Source organism: Channa argus, chromosome 10 (genome assembly GCF_033026475.1).
Source record: "Channa argus isolate prfri chromosome 10, Channa argus male v1.0, whole genome shotgun sequence".
NCBI lineage: Eukaryota > Metazoa > Chordata > Actinopteri > Anabantiformes > Channidae > Channa > Channa argus.
This window is the reverse complement of record NC_090206.1, coordinates 16,360,017-16,379,142: the sequence shown is the minus strand read 5'-3', so window position 1 is coordinate 16,379,142 and position 19,126 is coordinate 16,360,017. Positions and strand designations below refer to the sequence as shown.

Sequence of the window (19,126 nt, the reverse complement as noted above, 5' to 3'; positions counted from 1 at the left end):
GTAAGTTGAATCTTTCTGAAGCTACAGCCTTGTTAGTAGAAAATGGGCAAAAATATTTCCTGACTCTAAACTCTGTTCAGAGGATGAAGAGCCGAACTACGTGCTGCCTGTCACTCTTCACTTCCTGTTGAACAAATCCTCTCCGTGTGCAGAAACTCAGTGATGAATCAACAATCTGCGACCAATAACACTAAACTGTATTTCAACATGTCTTTCATAATATGTTTCATAAAAATGACTTATATCCTCGTAATTACAAACAAAAGCAGGGTCAAATACATCTACTTGCTGCATGTTGTATGGTTTGACAGCCTCTTAGACACAGCAGTTGGTTACATCTCTTAAAGAGCTAAAAAAACAACTTTGAGTAAATCCTTAAAGTTGGTTGTCTCTGCACATTTAAAGGCATTTTAGACAACAAAACCTTTCCAATAAGCATTTGATCACTTATTAAATTGTTTATAACAAGTTATAACATAGTTATATGTGTACATATTCATGAGTCACCACCTACAACTTGTCCTGGGGTGGGACAAGCAGATCTCACAGTAAGGTTATTAGACTTAACTTTAACATAAACTTTCTGTTGGCACACTCCACTATGTGGAATTTCAGTTATAAACATCATCTCACCCTTGTGGCAGGAATTGGTACAATGTGACTCACTGTGGTGTGGTGGTAAATTCCTGGTGTGCCTCTGAAAATCTGTACTTTCCACTCAAATACCCTTGTATTTGAGTAGAAACTGAAAAGTGGAAACTGAAAAGAAGTGTGTACAGTGTCTTTCAGTGAAACACAACGTATAACCTTTATTGTCATGTTGTCTCTAGAATGTGCTCAGGTAAAGCTCAGGACCTGTGACTTACAGGCGACATCTTGGAGTCCTGTTCATCTTTCTACGCCACACAAATACACAGAAGAAAAATATAATCATACCCATGCAACTTAAAAACTAACTGAATGACAAAACCAAACAAATAAGGTACTAAAAAACACATTCCTCATAGCTATGCTAAGAAAAACATTTAAGGAGGTGTTGTGTGTGTGTACTAAAAACACAACTTACGAAGCATTCGGGCATTTAACTTAAAAATTTTTATTTGAATTTAGATGTACTATGGAATACAAAAAACACAAACAACTGTATGTTTTTTAAATTTAGTACAAAGTTAAGCTTTCACTGCACACCGAGGGCTTTGTCGAGAAAGTTTGCAAAATTCTTGGGCTGTCCAGGTGAGAAGGGCTGAAGAACAGAGAGATCCATGGTCCTCAGTTTTTCAGTCAGTGTACTGAAAAGTTAATGGGAGACATTTGTTACTTTCGTCATCAAATCACCTCACGTGCAAAAACTGCACTATAACTGAAAGGAACACATACCTGCATGTGCAGTACAACAAGTGGGAGTCTATGTGCAGCTGTGCAGCCAGTTCCAGTTGATGGTTGTTCATTAGTTTGTTGTTAATTACAACCAGCAGAGGTTTTTCAGCCCCGAGCACCTCCAAACAACTCCCTGCCCCTGAGGAGAAAAACATGAATAATTACTTCAAAATAGGTTTAAATAATGACGGTGGAGGAGATGTTCCTCCTGTGGAAGTTGCTCACCCCCTCCCCTAATCATGTTCTTCATATGTCTAAACAGTCATTCTGATTGTCAATAATATAAATGTAATATAGTTGTTCCATAAACACAAATTGTATAATTTCTGTCAATCAAGCTTTTTTCCTTATTTAAGTATCCGAGCACAGATGTGATATGTTGTGCAAGTTTTAAAGGCCCTTGAGGCAAATGTGTGGTATTTGACTCTTATTACAAAAGAAATTTGATAATCAATTACAATGTTATTAAATAAATATCACAGCTATTGCAAACCAGTAATTCTTGCTTGTGGCTGCTAAGAACCTAGGAAGATTCACCCTTAAATGATGAATTAATAAATATAATGTATTTATATGTATTTTCATTTTTGATTCCAAATGGTGTGAATGCAAGCAGTATGGCGACACAAGCACATACAGAGAACAGTGAACAGTGACCGAGTAATCAAGCACATAGGAGTCCTTTATTTCAAAGCTTTCAGTAGTAACTTAAAAGGGTTGATTATCATGTAAGAAAATGTAGCACAAACTTAAAATTTCTTTTTGTACAAGTTAATATTAGGTATCAACACAGCAACAGCTGCTGAGAGGCCACAGGCAGCTACTGGCAATTTTTATGGTAGAATACGGTCTTCCTCTACTCAATGAAGGAGTTCACTTTCTGAATCACTCCACCCACTATAAATGTTGATACAACTTTGGCCATTACATGTTCGTCGTGCTTCTATTGTACAATATACACTTTACTGATGACTGGATCATCAAGTGACCTCCAATGTCATTCTGCAGCCTCTGTGGTCCAGCAGTACCACACCTTTGCCCACATCAGACTAACATCATCATAATTCACATCTAAAGTCTAAGCTGAAAAATAACCAAAAAGTAAGTACTGCTTGATCAAGTTATATACACTACTCCCAAAAAGTTAGGGATATATGAGTTTCGGGTGAAATTTATGGAAAATGTAAAAAGTTCATGGTACATTGATATTATATCATGAAAGTAGGGCATTTAAGCAGCAATGATAATATCTTAATCTCAAACAAAAGCTAACAACAGTGTTGGGTAAACCACAACAAAAAATGCTAGTCTCAGTAACTTGTCATGTGACCTATGTAAACGGCATGATGTAGAGGACACTTTAAATACAAACTGCCATTGAACCAGAACATTTATTGATCATGGATCATTAGCGCTTAATTGCCTTGTTAGTGAACAGGATGTTATGTAACGTATAGTAAAACATTGAACAATTGGACATGTGCCTTTTTAGAGGTCAAATTACATTCACCTATAAACATGATAGTGCACTTAGGTGCATTCTGAAATTTCACTGAAAGTCAAATTTCCCTAACTTTTGGTAAGTTGTGTTATTCAAATTGTAATAAGAAGCTGTCCTTCCACAGTTGAACAATTGGATTTACAGAACAAATAATCTATTGTAACATATATAATTATCAGGATATAACATTTTAGTCATATTGGAAAGCCATTTTTGATATTTTACTGACCTGCATGGCTGATGACAAGATCAGCCTGCCTGATGTCCTCTGCTATAGAGTCTTTAAATCGAAAAGCCTCCAGTCTAAAATTAGGACAGCTGTCAGCAGGTGGAAGAAGAGATCCTCTCCCAACCTGAAGAACCAGTCGTTCGTATCCACGAGCCTTTAGAGCCTGTGAGCAGAGAAAATGACTCCTAATAAAGTCTACATCTTTTCACTTTTGATTTATCAGGTAGTGTTACAGATAAGCATGTTTTAGGTACAATAAAACTATGTATGTGTTTTGTTCAATGATGACAATCTCAGAAAACAGATTTCACATAAGAAGGAAAAAACACTGTGAAGAATACCTCACCGACCTGCAGTGTGTTAATGTGTGTTTAATTTTAGTCCATACATTTTGTTCTGAAGATTTGTTTTGTGCCAACTAGAAAAGAGCAACCTGCTGAACTTTAAAAGGTGCAAATTTGTGTTGATTTGATCATTTTCTAGCATGGTTTCATTTCTGAAGTATAAAAAAATCCAGTTAGTAGTTCGAATTATTTATACATTTAGATTATTTGTAGAGTTTTATTTCTTTAATATCTCTTTAACGTGAATTGTTTTACTGATAATTAAAGAAAAATACAAATAAATCAAAGATGATTCATTTAGACCTATGTGCGTTTTGCAATGCACATATATATTGCAGTTGCCGTAACTAAGAGCAACGGCCGACGCATTTGGAAGTCGGTGACCAGCTATTGTGGGAACACCGGTGTATACTGACACAAACTGAGTCTGACTTCATTTACCTGAACGGCCCCTGAAGACGTGACAATTTCAATCAGCTCATCGAAGCTCGTAGTGCCAACAGTTACAAACACCGTCTTCATATTTGCTTTAGTAAAACGGATCCTTTATGCATTTTTGTTCAATAATAATAATAATAATAAAAAAGACAGCTTTCTCTTATGCCCCTCAGAGCTCATTTACATTCTGACATCTGTTTCCGCTTCACCGTGAGGACGTCCCAGCCATGACGTCAACACATAATGCTGCCCCCTGCAGGCCTGGAGGTAAAACTGCTTTCGACACAGACGAGCCTGTGGCGCGGAAAATACCAGGTTACAGCTTGTTGGAATGCATCTGTACATATATCCTTCTGATATTATTCTGAACACTGTTGTGTTTGTTACTGTTACTGTTGTTTATTACTTTGCTGTATTTCAAGGGTTATTGTCAAACATTTTACATTATTGTGTGATAGAAGAATAGAAGAGAATAATAGTTTATTGATGCTTTGCAGGAAATGAATTTGTTACAGCAGCCCACTGAAACAAAAAGAACAAAATAGCAACAAAATAACAAAAACAAAAAACATGCATATTATAAAAATATTAATTGCAACTGCTTTAATAAATCTAGCCTATGTATTTAAAAAAGTAATTTGTAAAGCTAGAAAAAATTGTCTATAGTTCTGCTTTGCATTGTCCTATTACTCAAAGCTTTTCAGTCTGGAACTGACAAGACTTCATCCTCATCTGTTTGCCTTTACAGTAATAAACATTGGGTTACCTGTTCCTAACAAAAATAAATAAATAACAATAATAATGCTGTGATTTACCATAATACACATTCAAACCACCCTAAGCACCAAGGAAGGCAGAAAGCTTTACAGCATGCCTGCCTATTGTGGTTTTTGTTTGTAATGTTGCTACTGTACATCACTGTTGTGGTGCAGAGATAAAAGCAGCAGGAACTAATTGAAATAATCATTTTTCTTATTACTAAAGGGCTCAGATGAGCTGTGGTGACCCAATGATAATTCACTTTACCCCTCACCTGCTGCTGTAGCTCAGTAAAGGATGCACAGGCTCAAAGAGCTCCCAGCAGCTCCACCAGACAGTGAGAAGAGGAGCCAGTTTGGTCCTCCGTAGGATGTGAAAACGTCAGCAGTACCATGTGTGACAAATGCAAGAAAAAATACCCTGTAAAACAAACATAATTCAACTGCACTCAGCTAAGCTTGTGCATAAAAACACACACAGCAACAAGGAAATGGAAAGTGTTGCCTGTTTCCGAGAGCTGGTATTTTTAGACAATGCCACTTCAAGGTTTTAACCCTTTCATTTCTCTTTTTCAGTTCTGGCACAATGATTCTGAAGTAAGCATACTACCAAGAACACATTTGTTATATTTCAAACAAAAGTCCCTAATCTTTGGGGCCTGTATGAAAACCTATAATTTTTTTACACAAATTAATACTGACAGTCAACACTTATAGCAAATTTAGTTGTATTTAAATTGATTGTGGTATACAGAGCCAAAATTTTGAAGTTGGTGTTGCTGTCCAAACGTATAGGGACCTAACTAACTGTGAAGTTATTAAACTATCAGATGGGGATTGTTTGGCTGGTGGAAAATCATGCAGCTGTGATATTTTAAATGTAAGGGATGAACTCTGCAGTGCTCATTTATTTAGTGTAAAAATGCATCAAGTCTAGTTGAGGTTAACTAAAGGTAAACTAATCTAGTCGTTAGATATCATGTTGCTATGTGGATCAGCAAGAATAGAGGACACTGTAGAAATGCCTGCATGTTTTGTTGTGTTATGAATTAGTCATTTAGTTAAGTTGCAATATGCAATTAATTGGCTTATTTGTTAAAATATCCCAAAAATTGCAAATGTGTATAAGACACCCATTACATGGTTATTATCAGGCTGATGTGGGTTAGCATAAATTTGCTGAGCATACCAGATTTTGGTACATTACAGTATGCAAGTTTACTGGTCAGAAATTTGCTCCTGGGGACTTAATTTTCTAACAGTATGTAACTTTTGGCAGCACGAGCTTCGGTGAGCTGATTGAAAACATCACGTCTTCAGAGGCCGTTCAGGGAAATGAAGTCAGACTCAGTTTGTGTCAGTAAACGCTGGTTTTCCAAATTTACTCGCAACCACATTAGCTGGTCACCGACTTCAGAATGCATCAGCTGTTGCTGATAGTTACATCAGCTGTTAAATCCAGGAAGACAATATATTAGCCGTCCACCTCCATGCCTGAATAGTATTCCTATTCACTGTTGGTGTGGTGGAGCAGATGGTAAAAAGCAAAAAGGAGGGTGGAGCAGAGTAGACTGATGTTGAGTCTCATGCACTTAAGTTACACATTGTTGCTTTATTTAATTACTCCCAATGAAAATATCTACATTAATCCTGCAAATAATCAAGCAATCACTTCAGCTCCACAAGTACAACAATATTTCCTTTAAATTAAAGAAAAACCCTTAAAATCTCTGAAGTTTCATTAGAGCAGTAGTTCCTTAATTGTGAGGTGTTGAGATGTTGCACCTGACAAGCAGAATGTGTGTGGTTAAAACAAAAGGTGAAAATTTAACTCTGCCTGTTTTGAAACCACTTTTTGAACCTGAAATTAGACATTGTCAGATAGAGTGCAGAAGGTGGAAAACCAACACTGGTCAGTTAAAGATAATACCAGAACTGTGTCCAATGACAAAAGCAGATAGGTCTGCATGTTTATTACCAAGTAACAACAGACAAAAAGAAACATGAGACCTGGATGCAAGAGAAATTATTTAAGGCTCCATTAAATTCTCAGCTTTAAAAGGAGGGGGAAAAAAAACAAAAAATCCTGAAAAGTCACAGGAAGCATAAAGACTAGTATAAAATTAAAAATGTAAAACTGGCTACTCATGTAATTTGTTTTTAATAAATATGTTACTATAAGAAAAAGTAAATACAAAGTTATATCTGATTAACTGTGCCAGAACGTTTATCAAACCACAATGCAGCAGGAGTTATTTGATGACGACAAAGTAGCGACTTTTGGGTTTAAAGCAACACACGCATCATGTAGTCATACACAAAAATGCACCTTGAGCTTCCTTTGGTCATTCCAAAATCACTCTCCTACAGAGAATCAGAAGAAACTGAAATGGAAGACCTGTGTCCATGTTACTCATGCCATTGACTTAATTCACACTAGAAATGGTAAAAAAAATAGCTCTTCCCCATCACTTGATTAAGAAGAACATTTTAAATTTTGAGCATGCATCTTTTCAGATGAGATTAGCTGCTTAATGCTACTGCATTAATAAAGATGGCAGATTCTTTAACTGCAGATCGCCAGAATCGGTGGTGGATATAGTAACTGTTAAATCCATCCTGGAGCTGATGAAAAAAGTAATTTACATCCTGTTTGTGGACACTGATCAAAGAATACATGCTTAAAAATCAAAATGTTTCTATATTATGAAATACTTTGTCAAATTCCAAAAATGAGACATAATACAAGTAATAATAAAGAATATAATGGTGATTAAAGCAGCTTTAAAAAGCTGCAGTCTCACAACACTCCTGCTTATTATTTCAGGGATATGTCCAACTATAATGAAAATAAAAACTGGAATTCACAGATGGTTGTTCTTACAAGTCCGTTTGTCTGACCCCATCTTGGGTCTTCGCAAAGGCCGTTAAGGTTGCAGCAGAAACGTCTCCTAACATTTAACATCTCCTAACAGTTATGATATCAAAAATAAGACTGACGTCTTTCTTGCCAGATGCTCTATGACAGACAGTCAGAAACCACCATAAACACAAACTTTACCAGCTGTGGCAAGTGTCGGTCAGTAGGTTCAATTTAGGTTGTCCCAAGGTTCATCAGTTTGTGGTGATCCAGAAAAAAATGATGTATCTATTAAAAATAAGAGAGAAAAATAGAAAACAAGTGATTAATAAGAATGGTTCAAAGGTGCATCTGTGCTGGCATAGTATGAAATTCCTGTTTTGGGAAAATTTCTTCTTCAGGATATTACATTTTCCTCTTTCTATGGCTCAGCTCCCAGGACTGTCTGCTTCATTAGTCCTAGGCCTATCAGGGTCTTTTTCCACTCCCTGGGCTGCTCAGACAGTTGTGTTCTCCATCCCACATACTTTCTGTGATCTTATGATAACAAGCTAAACCAACTGTTTGCACAGAGCAGCACCACCCACTCATCTTTTTCACTCCCATCTGAATCTCTTCTCTCTCTCAGACTGCGCTAAAATGCCACAGTCACTAATTTGTCACATCTCTCCTCAGCCTGTGAACCATTTTTACACAGACACTGTAGAGACATTTTATCACATTTTATAAAATTAGCAAGCAGCCAAATGTGTTGTGTATGTTTATGAATGCAACCTTCCTACAGAGGATGGAAATGGTACCTCCTCTACCTCATTGCACAACACAGGCTGTGCAGCACTGTTCCTGCTTCTCTGGCAGTGTGGAATAATTCATCTGTCGGACGATCTCTGCAAATAGCTCGTCCACCATAGTTTTGCTCTTGGCAGAGGTTTCGATGAAAGGGCAGCCCCACTCTTGAGCCAGAGCTCGTCCGTCTGACCCGGCAACCTCACGCTCAGACTCCAGGTCAACTTTGTTCCCAACCAGGATCAGTGGCACCTTTTCGAAGCGTTTGACTCGAACTATTTGGTCTCGCATTGGTCTGATATCCTAAAAGATGAAGAGAGAGGAGCATGAAGTGTGTTGTGTTTTGAAATAAGCTAGATTATCTGTAAGGGACAAAAATAAACATGACATTTTGGTTATGTCCTAGTTGCACATCACACATTATATATTTTAAGATCTTGAGTGACAAAACACAAAATATAGTATAAGCAAAAGGTTCAGTATGAATACAGTTTAACATTTGCTGTTTATTTACTTTTTATTTATCAAACTTAAGTTTATGCAAAGTTTGCAAAAAGTGAGGGAAGAACAGACACTGCCTGTTATATGTATATGTTTGTGCAGTGTTTTTTTTGCAGAGACCCCTTTACATAACATCACCAGTGAACTTATCAATCTTTTTGTGCAGCTTACAGTAATATTCTAGTCATGTGTTAAATTCAGTTTCATGAAACTGAACACTTTTAGTTTCTTTAATTAGAAACAGCAAATATCTGACACTATTTGCTAAACATGACTGAATCATTTACTTATCAGAATAGTTTTTCTCCATCTAAACAATTAATCCTTACAGAACAAGACTAAGAGTTACAGCTGAAATGATGATAAATCAGTTACTCATTCAACCAATAATATTTGACTTTCTTACCTGTTCTCTGCAGAATGACAACTTATTTTTTGTTAATTTTTTAGTGTTACGATAATCTAATAATCATTTGCCTTTAATGAACTGATATATTGATCATATATTTCTGTAACTTTGATCAGATATACCCGTGTTTAATAAATCTAACTCTGGACGGTTTTGGACTTTTATCAACCAAACGCCGAGTCCAAAAGCCCCGACCTGTAGCTACGGCCAGATCCTTTGTGTTTTGAGGTGTGTGCGGTGGGTTGCACCTTAGGTACCTGGAAAGACTGCTGGTTGACCAGGCTATAGACCAGAATGAACCCCTGTCCGTTTTTAATGTACAGGTCCCTCATGGAGGCAAACTGCTCGGTCCCCGCTGTGTCCAGGATCTCAAGCACAGAGGGGGACGAATCCACCTCGATCTCCTTACGGTAGAAGTCCTCAATGGTAGGGTCGTACTTCTCGATGAAGGTTCCAGTGACAAACTGGACGGTGAGCGCGGACTTTCCGACGCCGCCGCTGCCCAGCACGACAACTTTGTACTCTTTCATCGGGGCGGTCGAGGCAGGGTCACTTAGCAGCTAACGACTTAGCTACCGCGCTATACTCGCTCCAAAAACATTTATCAGGCCTTTATTCGACCTAACCAGCAAACTGTCAGGATGTTCGACAATGTAAATAACCTCGTTTTGTTCACATAAAAACAGGCCTATGGGTCATACTTGTTGATTTTCTTAGGTTGTGTCGCTTTAATGACTTTTCGAGTCAAACTTGGTGTCGGTTAACTCCGGCGTTAGCTAGCGGTGAAGCTAGCTCTCTTCTGTCCCATGCCTGAGCCTCGATCCTTCATATCCAATCTGACGAACAACAAGTGCCAGAGAACTTACTGTCTGGCTACCGACGAGGACAAACATTACAGCATACCAGCAGCATACAAATTCCGACACAAACGCAACAACCCGCCGGTGTTGCAAACCACAGCACCAGTTATGTCCGTCCGTCTGTCAGGGCCTGGTTCTGGATCCGACCCAGTGCATCAGGTTCCCTTGATATAGCTAGAGAAACTGCAAGTTCAGTATTAGAATCCGAGAGTCCATAGGCAGCAGTTTGTAGCTGCTTCGATGTACATTTGGCTCTGTGCTGAGCAGGTTTGATTACAGAAAGAAAAGGTTTTCCAACCAACTGATTTCCGGAACCTAAAGACCTGGTTTCCGGTATAGGAAACCAGACATCCGGTGGGGTTCTTTTCACAATAAAGCTTATTTTGCACGCTGGAAAAAAAGATGTAATATAGCAAAGCAATGCCATATTACGAAAACACCAAATGTTTTCTGTTGGTTGGCACCTGGACTCTCTGGACTCCTGCAAAGCCATGCTTTTGTGATAGATGCAGTATGTGGTTTAGCATTGTCTTGCTGAAATATGCAAGGCCTTCCCTGAAAGAAACTGTCTGGATGGGAGCATATGCTTCTCTACAATCGCTATGTACTTTCAGCATTGATGGCGTCTTTCCAGATGTGTAAGTTTCCCACGCCATAGGAACTAATGCACCCCCATACCATCAGAGATGCTGATGCTTGAACTGTCTAATGGTCCACAGTCCAAAGAACATGGTGTCCATGGTTTCCAAAAAGAATTTAAATTTTGATTAATCGGACCACAGAACAGTTTTCCATTTTGCCTCAGACCTTTTTAAATGAGTTTGGCCAAGAGAACAACGACAGCATTTCTCGATCATGTTCACATATGACTCCTTCTTTTGCATGATACAACTTTACCTTAAATTTGTGGATTGCAGGGAGAACTGTGTTCACAGACAGGGATTTCTGGAAGTGTACCTGAATGCATCCAGTGATATTAATTAGAGAATCATTCGTGTTTTTAATCCAGTGTCGCCTTAGGGCCCACAGATCACAACATCCAGTTTTGACCTTCAGCCTAGTCCCTTTGCACACAGAGATTCCTCCTGAATCTCTTGATGATATTATATGATGTAGATGGTGGGATCTTCAAAGTCTTCCAAATTTTACGTTGAGTTACATTTTTAACATACATACATACATACATACATACATACATACATACATACATACATACATACATACATACATACATACATACATACATACATACATACATACATACATACATACATACATACATACATTTCTTTGGTGCAGGTTGTCGCAGATTGGTGAACCTCTGCCCACACTTACATTCTCTCTGAAATGCTCCTTTTATGGTCAGTTACGTTACTGACCTGTTGCCAATTAAGCTAATTAGCTGTGAAATGCTTCTCAATTTGTTTTTGATTTACTGAAATTACTTTTCAGTCTTTTGTTGCCCCTCTTCCAAGAGATGTGTTGCTGCCATCAAACTATCAATTATATTTTCCATGGAATGGTAACATTTCTCACTTTCAACATCTGATATGTTGTTTATGTTCTATTGTGAATAAAATATGAGTTGATGAGATTTGCAAATTATTGCATCTTGTTTTTATTTATGTTTTGACATCTTCTTATGTGGAATTGGGCTTGTAATTTAAAATGTTTAAAGTTGGCCATAGTTATAAAGCTATAATAAACTTTAAACTTTGAACTAGATAGGACAAAGAAGCACTACAAGAGGATCACAATAATGTGTTTTATTAAATGTCAAACAAAAACTGCAGAACTCATCATAGTCACAGCAACTTACTCTTAATCGCTATACACTGCAAAAGAAATTGGCATGTAACAAAGCAGCACATACAAGCACCACAAGCAGAAAAAGAGTGAAACAAACAGTGACATAACAATGGCCACTTTCAAGTCTGTCTTAGAGTGTCAGAGAGAGTTTTTCATATGGCTTAGTCCTCAGACAGTCTTTGGCCCTCATCACCTGGTTGCCATTTAGTCTTCAATTGTACCCAATTTAAAAACGACTCACCAGTAAATTATTTAAAAGAAAGGGATATGTAAAGGGAAACTACACTGTTTATGATAAAGGCACAATCAAACTCAACTGTTTAAAAATAATGGTATAATGGAATCAAACATATTCACATTCTTATTAACCCACAGTATGTTAAGACTGCATATGTGTGTTTCCCCATATAATACAGTAGCACTGTTGATGTGAACTAGTGGGTCACAGGAGAAAAGCTTTATGTTTTGGGTACAATAACCAGGGACACATCTCTGTGCACAGATGTGCATAGTCAATAATCAGCAGTCAAAGAGCTGTGAACTGATTCAGTAAGAAGAGTGAGTCAATCCACCACTAAAACAAGTGCCATGGCAAAAAAATGCTGGCTATAAGAACAACTGAAGAGAACGGCATGCCAGAATCTGGAGGAACACAGTTGTGTAGGGATGTTGTTGCTGTAAGAATAACATTGGAAAACCAGGTTGTCTGCAATTTTGAATAAAATCCCGAGTTGTCGTTGTTTTTGAATAATGACAATGAAAAGGGGAAAAATAGTACATTTCAGATAGAAATGAAAGAAATGTAAAAACACGTGAACACATCTCACCCATGTTACTCTATGGTCTGATGTCCATGCTTCTTGTTTTTTCCTGGCCTTTTCAACCTGCAGGTGGCGCTACAGTGTGCTTTATTTTGGTGCATTACTGGATAAAATCAGCACCTTCATTTGTGAATTCATCAAGAGCCAAGGTTGATTGTGGTTCATTACATACAGTTTATTCCAGGCAATATTTTCTAATCCAGCTCTACTTTTTAAAGCCTGGCTCCTATTTTAGAGAACCAAAAATGCAGCAGTAAATAAAATGAAACAAAAAGCTTTTTTAAGCAATCTACTGAAATGTCACAGGACTCTAGCAAACAAAGGAGGGGTCCTTAAAAGAATTTTTAACCGTAATGAAACAATAGACATTAAAATACAATGATGTGATTTTAATCAACTCTTTTATCTATATTTATTCAAAATAAAGTTTGATTTTTCTGACATATTTATGTACATAAGTGCAAACAAGGTGAACATCACACATTCGTATACACCTCAGTAAGGATCAACATCACCCAGCACAGCTGGGCAAGAAGGGACTTCTGGACCACCTTCTTGTACAAAACTGAAACAAAACCCACTAATGAAAGCTCCCATCTTTATACTGAAAACACAGAGCAAGCCCAGTTTGCAGGTGAGTATTATCCACAAGTTTGATTTTCCAGAAAAAGATACAAAGAATCTTTCAATTAAGTCCAGAAGCCTCTTTACCTCCCTGACAAAAAGGTGTTTGCTTTAGAAGTCCATTCTTATTTCCCCCAAACACCATGTACAGGAAAAAAATATGAATTAAGGTCAAATAAACAGAACAAAGTAATCACCTGATCTCCCTTAAGGACCTTTGGATATTACAAGGACTTACATTTTCCATACAAAATATTTAATCACGTCGCAAGACAAACTATTTAGACATTCCCTTTTTGAATAAGTTAAATGTTTGTTATTTCAATAGTGTGAAAAAAACACAATTAGGACAATAGAAAGGTAGCCATGTTGTTATTTTGTTGCCATAGCAACAGAAACTATTACCATTTACAATGACTCCATCATTGTATACAAATGATTTTCATAGTATATTTTTTCCCTTGTTGGGCTACACAAACTATCAACTGTGTATAAATGGGTTTTTATTTCCATGCCTTGTTTTTTATATCAGATTAAAAAATGCTTAACTTATTTTTAATACATGTAAGCTTTATACATAAGTATCACATCTTTATACAGTGATCAAGAAATAAGGCCCTTTGTTTGGACCCTGGGGAAACAGAAGTACACACAGGGCCAAACAATATGTCCACAAGATAAATGTTCTGGTCACTAAATAATGATCAGGGCATTTAGCATATACTGTTAAGGAAAAACAGAGTAAGGCCCAAAGGAAATCAAGTACAAGAGAATGAGAACGGTAAAGAGGTAAAAATGGATTTTTCTCATTCCACACTGCAGTTACCCTAACCATCAATACATACACCTCAATGTACTTAAAAATTCAAATGCCCTCAAGAGGCACAGTTTATTAATCAAGTTTCTTTTCCAGGTGGACAGCAGTTAGTGTAGGTATAATAAAAGGGAAGAAGATGAAGAAAGAAAGGATTTTACTTGGCTGGACAAAGCTCATCTTTAAAAGCTTTAAGATTTAGACATAATGTCTGGACATTCTCGTCATCAAACAGGAGAAAAAGGTTTCTGTTCCAGGTCCTAACATGGCGCTGTTCAAAAACAGAGGTAAAAGAGAATGTAGCAAAAAGTATTTCTCTTCACAAATGTATAATACCAGGGATATGGCAAGCAACATATTGTTTGGTCCAAAACACAGATGAAACGTAAATGATGTTTGAAACTACTTATTCTCTTTGTTTTCTAGGATTAGAACACTGATACCATGTTTATATCTCATGTCATTTAAACATGAAGCATGACCCTGTAGACAGTTAGCCCAGCATAACATAATGAATGGAAACGGAGGGAAAAGCTAGACTGGCTCTGTCCAAAGTATAGCTGGACCTAAAAACCGTCTTATTAACGCACATACAGTGGGTATGAAAAAGAATCACTCCCTTTGGAAGTAATATTTTTCACAACACTGAATTAAAAAAAAAACAACTTAAATACACGCTAGACAAGAAACCTGTGACTCCTCTGAAAATACTTTCAAAATTTCAAAGGCTGTACATAGGCCACATGTTGCCTGGGTTCTTCAGAAGCCTGACTTTTATGGGAGAGTGGCAGAGAGAGAAAAGGTCAAATTAAATCTCAGCTATAGTTTGGCAGAAGGTAAGTAGGAGACTCTAAGGCAGTCAGGTGGAGGGTTCTTAGAACTACTGAGCGCAAAATTTATCTTTTTTCGGCCTTCAGACTAGACACTATGACTGGTGAAGAACCTGGGAACCTGTAGTAGGCGTATGTACCCTACAGTTTCCCCTGTCCCGGCTGCTGGACCTGTGTCTTGGTGGCCTTCCTCCTTATTCTCATACACGGTCACTCAGTTTTTTTAGGTTGGCCTGCTTCAGGCAGATTTACACGTGCCATATATTTAATAACTAGAAATTGGTTTCCAAACCTTGTAGAGATCTATTTCCACTTTAAAATGAAATATTATTTTTATAAATGTTGTCATATAAAGCCAAATTTAATTGACCACAATTAAAAATTCAAAAAAAAAAAAAAAAAAACGTATTTACTATACCCACTGTGCACTGTCCACTGTTAAAAAAATAACAAGAAACCATAGTACATGCAGAAAAGGACAAACTACAGTACTTTTGAGGATATTTAAAAGTGTCAAAATTACATAATGTTTGTGTTAAAAAAAATTACAATTGGCCAATGTATGATTGAAGCACACAGGTGATATCTCATTTATTGACTACATATAAAATTAAAAAGTTAAAATGAGAATTTTGTGGTTAGAGGGAGTTGCATCTTTTGGCTATGTCTTAATGAACAACAGTTTCCCCATCAGATAGTCAATATCTAAGAAATTTGCACTTTGTTTAGATCAGCCAATTCTTTGGACCCTCCTTAATCTTAATGGCAACAAAGACTCTAGGGTCTATTACATGTGTGATGAAGATTATGGTTATAGTGGTCAATGGGGAATAAATATTAAATGGCCATTAGTGATTAAATTCTGTAGATCACAGTGTTAGAGAAACAACTATACTGTAGCTCTTTACCATTCCCTGAAATCTCCCATCCTGTGGATGTGTCTGTGTCTGGCTGTCACATTACACAAATGAGCAGAAACAACAACTGCACTAAAAGGGAGAACTGGGCAATCAACATCATGTGAAAAGAAAACACAAAAAAGGTAGCATATTTTTTTTTTAAATTTGCCAAATGTTTAAACACTTTTTATAGGTCCATTATGGGCACTTTGGGTACTTCCAAAGGTTGGGATACAAAAACTACCTATCAAGAAGTGGTACTCTAATGTACCTGTACAGTGTATTTCTGTACTTCAAAAAGTAAAATTCTGCTTTGCCTTTTTTGAGAGTGAAAGATATTTGTAAATGAAATCACAACCCCACTAACATTAAATATAAATCTATATAACAATACACATATAACATTTCTTAACACTGTATCAGCATGGTACCTAGATGGCCTCAGAAATAGCCTACATATATAGTGAGTCGTTACATTTCAACATGCCTGTCTTTAAAGAATGACGTGTTGAGTTTTTGCATTAGATACATTCACAACACAATAACATTATTTAAAACGTTAAGTGGGAAATTAAATTCTGCAGCATTTACAACTTACCAAATATGTGATTTTTTTTATCTCTTTCAACACGCCTATGTATGCACACAACTCTGTTTTATTTTATTTTTTTACAACACAATGACAGCACAGCTGTCTCAAAGAAGAAACTAATACAGATATGATTTACTATTATAATAAAGTACCAAACAACACATCTTTGAGCACTGGTCTGTTCATACAGTGTTTTGACAGTGATGGTTTGAGGAGACTTGAAAGAGGCACATTTGAATTTGGATAAAAGCAGTTTCAGCCCACTTTCCAAAGCAGTTACTGTATGTTCAATTTTACATGCCTAAAAAGTCCTTGCAGGCATTTCAAAACATTCACCCACAGAAATTAAACATGTGATTTATTCCTCCATTTTCTGACTTTACCACAACTCAGCTCCAGCTATGACAACTGTTGTTAGTGACTTTTGAAAAAAAAGGACACATCAGTAGAAAAGACGACACATTTTAAAGTCAGACAGGACATTTTCAAGTTCTGAGCTTTCTCCCTGAAGAGCCAAAAAACATAAAAACTCCGTGCCAAATTTTCAATTCAAAAGTTGGATGAAAGTTGACTAAAACACAAAAAAACCATTTGAAAAATACGTTAAAATATGAGAGGGAGACATTTACTTGGAGGAAATATTTGGGTATTGCATTAAATGGGGCAGCTTCTTGCATATACCATCACTGACTTTAGGCACAACATTAGGAAACAAATCCAGCTTCCATCGCTGACATCATGTTTAAAAGTTTAAAAAGTGCCAATTATGATTATAAAAATCTTCCAACTCACCCTCACAAATATGATTTTGTCTTGATTTCAGGTAGGCTGAACACAGGAAATCTGGATTTATGGCTGACACCAAGACTCATCATTTCAATAACAAGTGAACATGACTGTGCCTGTTTATACTGTAGTTATTGTTCTACACCATGTTTCTTGTTGGGTAACCAAACCTCCCCTTTCAGTCCTTTGACAATTACCTATCACGTCCAAGAAACCATTGCAGATCAGACATCATGACTTAAGATACTTCCCCCGTTTTAATAATCTGAGCTGCCTGGTCTATTATTGGCAGAATTACTACTATATTGAGGGCCTTGACATAGAGAACATGAACTCACCTGCTTTAAGGCCATTTGTTTTTTTTAAATCAAGTAATTAAGAGCAACACTCTTCTACATTAGCCCATTTTGAAGTTATTTTATCATAATTAAATTAATCTCTGTTAACTTGTTGTTTTTTTAAGGTTGTTGCATTATGTAAAAAAGTTTGTTCCTATTATGAGATACTGACTATAAAACTGGGGAACAAAGACAAATTTAAAATTAAAATTAACAATACTTTTGATTATTTAAAGTGGTAATCACTGTAATTAGTCAATTTTCTCACAACAGGAATTGTAGTCTAATGCACACCACTGTTCTAACAACATATATATTGCATGTAAGTGCAAACAACATCTTACTGTGTTAATTTGAATTACTGTGGAGTCTCCTCTGCAGCTAAGCACAAAAATCAAAGGCACAAACAAATTAACAACAACTCACGTTTCATCAGGCAAGATGAGGCCATGAGAATTAGCTGAATGGTATACATGGTATAACATCTGTCACCATCTTGAAACGTAAAGGAGAGATGATATGAAACACTCTTTAATTCTGACAACACGTAATGGTTGTAGACCAGCAGCAGGTCCATTTGTCGCTTACATGGTCTGAATTTCCACAATGAACTTTTCAGAGTTTCTGACTTTGGAACAGTCGATTGTGTTAGGTCACCTCATGTGATGGCTCCAGCCCATAAAGAGTATTTTAGTCTTAAATGTGTGTTCGTGTGCATATGTCTGCTGCACTTTTAAGGTGTGGGCATGTATGGCTGTAAGAACAAGGGAGCTCTATTGCTCAGCCTGATCAAGTCCGAATGCATCAGGATGGCCACTGCAGAGCAACAGTAATACGTCCAGGCTTGTATTGCATGAACCACTGCAGCTTTTTTACTTTCATCATATCTCATAATAAGTTTCACATTTCCACTCAGTCAGTGTGCACTGAAGGTGAGGCACGTGTTTGCTGCATTCAGAAAGACAAGTGCCCCAACACAGCACAGTGTGCAGGGGATTTTAACTAGGATTTCGGGAAAGGCTTACTGAGTTTAGTGCCACTGGAGCAGCCACCAGCAGTTTGGGGATGGGACAGAAATGGGTTTCCATGGGAATGCACTGGAGCTCTACTGGATCAGATGTCAGAAGCTCAGACGAATCTACTGGAAAAGAGAGAGGGCAGGGGGAGAGGAGGAAAAGTGAATTAACATTTAGGCTTAAACAAGACAATTTACATTTTTAAGATGACAAGCAAGTTAGTGCTGATGCTACATGGATCTGGGCACTGAAGTGTTGACATTATTGTAAAACAGCCAGTAATCAACAGTTTATTTTGCATCACACTAGATCATGAAAACAAATGACAAATTACAGAGGTGTAGATTTCCCCAAAATTTCACATTCTGACTTTAATCAGATAGAGAAAAGGACTGAAATCGTATTATTGGAGTTACCTTTTTTGTTTTTTTTCCCTCTGGCTCTCAGGTCATTTGCAGTGAGATAGTTAAAGTGGGCATAGTGAAATCATGTAGTAACAAAAAAACAAATGTGATACTTTAGATTTAGGTCATA

At 37.0% G+C, this 19,126-nt stretch overlaps 3 protein-coding genes across 8 annotated transcripts in view; all 3 read right to left on the bottom strand.

The window, feature by feature from the left end:
• Positions 1 to 1,076: 1,076 nt before the first annotated feature.
• Positions 1,077 to 4,105, bottom strand: zgc:92907 (uncharacterized protein LOC436733 homolog). Its single transcript, XM_067517651.1, has 4 exons — positions 3,893 to 4,105; positions 3,108 to 3,270; positions 1,378 to 1,516; positions 1,077 to 1,289 (listed from the first exon to the last, which is right to left on the bottom strand). The coding sequence occupies exons 1-4, from the start codon at positions 3,971 to 3,973 to the stop codon at positions 1,178 to 1,180; spliced, it is 495 nt and encodes a 164-aa protein (XP_067373752.1). The 5' UTR covers positions 3,974 to 4,105; the 3' UTR covers positions 1,077 to 1,177.
• Positions 4,106 to 6,587: 2,482 nt separating this feature from the next.
• On the bottom strand, positions 6,588 to 10,413 carry rap2c (RAP2C, member of RAS oncogene family). 2 transcript variants are annotated; one of them, XM_067517650.1, is made up of 3 exons: positions 9,461 to 10,413; positions 8,308 to 8,596; positions 6,588 to 7,795 (listed from the first exon to the last, which is right to left on the bottom strand). In XM_067517650.1, exons 1-2 carry the CDS (start codon positions 9,731 to 9,733, stop codon positions 8,318 to 8,320), a joined length of 552 nt encoding a protein of 183 aa, XP_067373751.1. In that variant the 5' UTR covers positions 9,734 to 10,413; the 3' UTR covers positions 6,588 to 7,795; positions 8,308 to 8,317. The 2 variants fall into 2 exon arrangements, with proteins under 2 accessions (XP_067373751.1, XP_067373750.1); XM_067517649.1 differs by having other exon boundaries at positions 8,317 to 8,596; positions 9,461 to 10,411.
• A 1,401-nt stretch (positions 10,414 to 11,814) lies between these two features.
• The window catches only part of mbnl3 (muscleblind-like splicing regulator 3), a 57,658-nt gene continuing 50,346 nt past the window's right edge, over positions 11,815 to 19,126 (bottom strand). For 3 of the 5 annotated variants that reach the window (XR_010915283.1, XM_067517644.1, XM_067517645.1), the window contains 2 exons: positions 18,602 to 18,714; positions 11,815 to 18,071 (listed from right to left, as the gene is read on the bottom strand). Coding sequence is in view for 4 of the 5 variants with exons in the window: in XM_067517644.1 (XP_067373745.1) it covers positions 18,033 to 18,071; positions 18,602 to 18,714 (152 nt within the window). In the remaining variant the exon portion in view is untranslated. Of the gene's footprint in view, positions 18,718 to 19,126 lie in introns of all 5 variants that reach the window. The other 2 variants (XM_067517646.1, XM_067517648.1) reach the window with 2 other exon arrangements.